At 40.7% G+C, this 6000-nt stretch overlaps 1 protein-coding gene across 1 annotated transcript in view; it reads right to left on the minus strand.

Annotated features, from left to right (window-relative positions):
* JPH2 (junctophilin 2) overlaps positions 1–5789 on the minus strand; it is a 144388-nt gene extending 138599 nt beyond the window's left edge. Inside the window, exon 1 of the mRNA XM_088476736.1 lies at positions 4887–5789. Coding sequence (XP_088332862.1) covers positions 4887–5265 — 379 coding nt within the window. The 5' untranslated portion in view covers positions 5266–5789. The remainder of the gene's footprint in view (positions 1–4886) is intronic.
* Between the last annotated feature and the right edge of the window lie 211 nt (positions 5790–6000).

The following is a 6000-nucleotide window of genomic DNA, read 5'->3' on the forward strand; positions in this document are numbered from 1 at the left end:
GTGTTACAAGTGCAGTGTTCTAGTATATATTACAAGTTCAGTGCTGTATACTGTATGTGTTACAAGTGCAGTGCTGTAGTATGTTTTACAAGTTCAGTGCTCTAGTATATGTTACAAGTGCAGTGCTGTAGTACTGTATGTGTTACAAGTGCAGTGCTGTGGTATGTGTTACAAGTGCAGTGTTCTAGTATATATTACAAGTTCAGTGCTGTATACTGTATGTGTTACAAGTGCAGTGCTGTATACTGTATGTGTTACAAGTGCAGTGCTGTAGTATGTTTTACAAGTTCAGTGCTCTAGTATATGTTACAAGTGCAGTGCTGTAGTACTGTATGTGTTACAAGTGCAGTGCTGCAGTATGTGTTACAAGTGCAGTGTTCTAGTATATATTACAAGTGCAGTGCTGTATACTGTATGTGTTACAAGTGCAGTGCTGTAGCATGGGTTACAAGTGCAGTGTTCTAGTATATGTTACAAGTGCAGTGCTGTATACTCTATGTGTTACAAGTGCAGTGCTGTATACTGTATGTGTTACAAGTGCAGTGCTGTATACTCTATGTGTTACAAGTGCAGTGCTGTATACTGTATGTGTTACAAGTGCAGTGCTGTAGCATGGGTTACAAGTCCAGGGCTACAATATGTGCTATAAGTGTAGTGCAGTAGTATGGTTTACAAATGCAGTGCTTTAGCATGGGTTAGAAGTGCAGTGTTGTAGTATGGGCTACAAGTGCAGTGCTGTAGTATGGTTTAGAACAGGGATGGGGAACCTCAGGCCTGGGGGCCGTATAAGGCCTGCGGAATCATTTGGTCTGGCCCTCAGAGCTTTTTTCTGCTAGCTTCTTTTGGTTAGCAGGGAGCCTAGAATGGCACCCTGCAGCCAGAATCTATGCAGCAGTGCCGCCAGGAGCATCCTTAGGACGCTTCAGACGGTCACACCACTGCCCTTACAGCTCCCCAGAGTATCCTCAGGATGCTCTAAACATTGCTGTAATCACCAGCAATTGTGGCCCCGCCCCGTGTGCCGTGACAAGGAGGGGCGTGACATGCACCAGGCCCACGAATAATGTTATATATTTCAAAATGGCCCTCGGCAGGAAAAGGTTCCCCACCCCTGGTTTAGAACAAGTGCAGTGCTGTAGTATGGTTTAGAAGTGCAGTGCTGTAGTATGGGTTACAAGTGCAGTGCTGCAATATATTTTACATGGACAGTGCCGCAATATTTTTACATGTACATTTCCGCAGTATGTTTTACATGTACATTGTCACACTATGTTTTACATGTACACTGCCACAAAATATTTTACATGTACACTGCCGCAGTATGTTTTACATGTACACTGCCGCAACATTTTTTAATGTGAGGGACACATTGTAGTGAGAATTGTGTAAGTTGTTATTACACAATATATTGAACAGCTATTTGTTAACTGCTTATTTCCATAAAACATGGACTGGAATTCCATTTAGCTATATAATTGTAGATTTGTTGTCAATATTTTGTTTTATTAATTAATATTAAATAATAGAAAACATTTGTTTTATTAATAGAAAGCAAAGAGGAAGAAAAACCAACATGTTAGAGAAACCTTATTATATTTTCTTTTTGTGTTTTTGTGTGCTCATATAATCAGCATTTTAAGGATGCTATTGTAAAAATAAAAATTAAGTACAAAAAGTTTGCTGCAAAAATCAAAGCAGAAAATACATTTTTCACCTTTTCTTGATTTTGGGAAATTGTTTAATTGCAGCCACATTTATTAATTTAATAGGATGAATTATTCAGTGTTGGTCAGTGTGGTGCAAGTATGCAGAGTCCTTAATTAACAAGGGTCCTTAATTAACAAGGATGCTTTATCCACAAACTGTTCACATGACCCTGCCCATATTGCCTACATTGCCATTCACATCATATACTGTTGATGACATTCATATCTAGACTGTGCGCCTGTTTAGACACCTACTAGTCACCGTCCAGGAACGCCCAGCGCTTTTCCAAGACATCTCTGATGCCATTCAGCTTATTCTCAATAGCGCCTTTGTGCATACACACTGTGTAACATATATGCCAAAAGAGTTTTTAGGGTTTTCCGCATACACGCAGTAGCAAAAAATTTTCTCAACTCCATCAACAGAGGCACTGCACGTGGCTCTGAATCAGGCCCTTAATCTACACTACACTGTGGGGACAAATAATAATACATGTTTCCACCTATATTACATCACAACTGTGCTGGACATGGCAATATCAGTAATATGCTATATGGATAATAGTTTTACCATTGGTGAACACCACATTTCCCCCAGAACAACTTCCCCACAATCCGATTGCTATCTAGATGCTTTTTCACATAACACATGTGACATGTATTGTAGAGATCCAGGAGCTGATGTCATTCTCTGGATGGTGGAACAGGGTCATATGAAGTGTGGCCTCACTGTGGTGACTCATCAGTTTAAGTAGAGAATATTGTGGGCAGCTGTACAGTACTGCCATTCACTAGAGTATGAATATAGAGCTCCATATGGCCTTATACAGAAGTTTGGGATTTCATACTGTGTAAAGTTTGCACTCAGATAATGACAGTGCTTCATGGTGAGACCATATGAGAGATATTTATATTCCCATCATTCTGCAATATACAATAGTGTGTGAGCTCCACATTCCTGTATGTTGATTAATCTTATATGAATTATAATATATTGTCTGCTAAACACCACTTAATATGTAGGACCTATATAAATAAAGGTTAATAAATGGTATGCTCTGTACTGGTCCACAGAAAGTAATATTGGACCCTGGAGCAGGCATTTCTTGTCCTAGAGCCGGTTGGACCTCACTGGTGCACTGTGCAGGCCCCTGCATTTTCTAATGGCAAAATGAGTGGGGATGGACTGGATGGTGTGTGATGCGGGGACAGGTCAGATGACGAGTATGTGTGTGGGGGGTACAGATGATAAGAGAGGAAGGCCCGGAGGAGTGGGAGCATACTCATGTCTTAAGTGCTCCGGGCCCCACGAGGCTCAATCCAGCCCTGTCTTTCCCTGCATACTCCCAATGTTGCACACATAGGAAGCTATTGGTTCATACAGCCTTTCTCCTCAGCCCATAATCTCGGAGCCAATTATCACCACCAAGGCCACCACTCCCTCCTCATTGCTCCTGCACATGTGACCTAATTGTAATGCTTTTGTGCAGCATATTGTATATAATATGGATTTGGATTAGAATGGCTGATAAGGTGAACTTATTTACGGTGCACTATGAAGTAACTAATCAGAAATATATGAATTCAGTACATGCTTTTTAGGTTTACAAAGCGCTCATCTGCGACTTTATGCAAATGCTGCTTCAAAGCCCTTCCCTGGTGTACATCCCTGTGTATGAAAGTGAAAGAACTAAGAGCGTCTGTAGATGGTGTAATATTGCCTGGTGTGTCTTTAGACGCCACCATGGATCGCACCACGGAAACTTGCATCAGCACTATGGCAGCTGCAGATTTTCTTTCTGAATATGGCCTCCACAGTAAACAATAAAGCATCTCTGTCCGCAAACACTTCAGTGATGTGCCCACAACACCTATAAGATGTGTATCTATCTAGTCACCTCCCAGACACAGCCCAGGAACACCCAGCACTTTTCTCAGACATCTATGATACCATGTGTCTTATTGCATCACCTTTGTGCATACACTCTGCGCACGCAGTAGCAAACAATCACTACTGTGAATGAGGCCCAAAGTGTTCTCATAAGAAATGTTGCAAATTGCACTATCAAACCACGCCCACCTCAGAGATCACTGGGCGGGGCTTCATCATACACATTGCCTCACCCACCTCTTTCCATACTTCCACTCACACAGGAGAGGTATGGATTGTAGGCAGGTATACATATTAATCTGGTGTTTTGTCACTCTCCTACTTACTTTGCTGACCTTTGCCATTCCAACTCCTTACATCATTAGCTTTAGGGGAGTCTGACAGTATGTTATGTATCAGTTGTAGATCAGATCAGATAAAGTGCATTTTATTATTGCCCCCAATATGGAATGGCATGTGGCTTGCACTGAATTAAATAACTAATACATTAAATCCAACCTTTTATATACCAACCAAAAGTAAAAATAAATTGTTATCTCCCTAAATAACTGAATATTGTATATTTTGCACCTAGTATAGGGTAAGTACAAGTGCACCCTTATGGTGCTGATTACTAGTAGCAAAGCAGACTTACACATATGGAGTGGGAGCATCTGAGCATATATGGATTTTATTGGTGTACGCCGTTTGGAAGTAGCATGCACCTGATTGACTTCCAATTCTTCAACAGGCCTTGCGTGTATATATGTGGAAGAATGAGAGCGTATATGTGCACAAATTACACCAGTAGGACTCATACTATCCTCCCACGTGATGAAAAATATGGAAGATATATATATAATTCACCTGATTTTTTTTTTAAATGTAATCTATATGTTAGCATATATTATATTGTATATCTATAAATGTGGAACATGAATAAAATGTTTTGCCATAGTGCATGCACACTGTATGACTAAAACTAACATGTCTTTTCAACATATCCTCCATTGTCTTGCAATGTCTCCAATTGTTACTTCTAAATTGCACCATAACCAGACCCAACACTTAAACTAAATTAAATATAATAGTAAATTATTACATAATAGTTATTAATATTACATTTGTTAATATAGCTACATATAGAGCAGGCTTAGACAACAGATAACTATTAAGTTCTTGTTGAACCTTGCCCCAGCTTTCCCTTCCAGCCAGGAAAAAGGCAGGCTGGAATTTGTAGTTCCTTGACAGCTACAGGTTGCCTATATCTTATATAGAAAAAAATCAAATAGAAAAGCACAAATTCTTACCTCCATCTGCATAAGTTTCAGTACCGTATCCATCTTGAAGTCCACTTTGCCACGTTCCTTCATATTTTGCCCCACTGGTCATACTCTGACGGACTCCATACCTCCCTTTAAATCCATGAGTCCATTCACCTTTGTACACCCAGTGTCCTTTGGTTTCAATTCCCAGGCCATGTCTTTTTCCTTGTGACCAATATCCTTCATACATATTGCCACTCGGCCAGGTGTAGATCCCCACCACCTCAAATCCATAATTCCAAGAGCCAGAGTACTCTCCTTGGCCTTTCGGCCCTGTGCAAATGCCGTGTCCATGGGCTTTTCCACCTTCCCACCCCCCACAGTACGCTCCTCCATCATCGAAGTCAAATCGACCGCCGCTCATTGTGCCTTCAACTTCCACAGAGTAAACTTTCAGATGACTTGTGTTACACTAAGAGTTCTGAATCGTTACAAATTCGCTTCTAGAAAAATGAGATCTTAAAAGGGTAAAAAGTAATTGGGGAAAAATATGTTATTTGCAATATTATAAAGTATCCAAGAGAAAAATATATATAAATATTTTTACAATAATTTAAGACTGCAGAGGACATGAGATAAAAAAAATCTCTACGGTCTTATTAGTACCACAGGCAGCAGTGATTTAATAAGGTAAGAAGTTTCTGCGGGATAGTTAAGTGAAATCTTCACACAGTAGACAGGGTTAATCTGAATTGATTTCTTCAGCCTGGGCTGTGTCAGAGTTTGAAAGGGGTTAAATTGCTCTGCAGTCCGTCCACGCATTATTTGGCTCTTCTTGTTCATGATATCATTCTGGTGGTCCTGGACATTAACCCCCCCTCTCTGCAGTAAGGCACCCTCTCCCTTCCTGGGCAAGAGCAGAGCTGGGACCCAGGCTCACAGTGTGTGAGTACGGGAGATGAGTGAATGTTAAAACAGACCTAACAAGGCTATTGCATCCCAGCTGTTCCAAAAATAAACCCCAATCCCTGCACCGCTCAATGGCTACTTCTCAGAGCAGTAAAGAAAAAAAAAAACTCTCTGAACTGGTTGGGAGGGACGGGCTAATGGGAAAACGAGGGGGGCTTAAAATAGATCTGGTGGCTGATTGGGAATTTTT

Source organism: Taudactylus pleione, unplaced genomic scaffold (genome assembly GCF_031769625.1).
Source record: "Taudactylus pleione unplaced genomic scaffold, aTauple2 ptg000192l, whole genome shotgun sequence".
Taxonomy (NCBI): domain Eukaryota; kingdom Metazoa; phylum Chordata; class Amphibia; order Anura; family Myobatrachidae; genus Taudactylus; species Taudactylus pleione.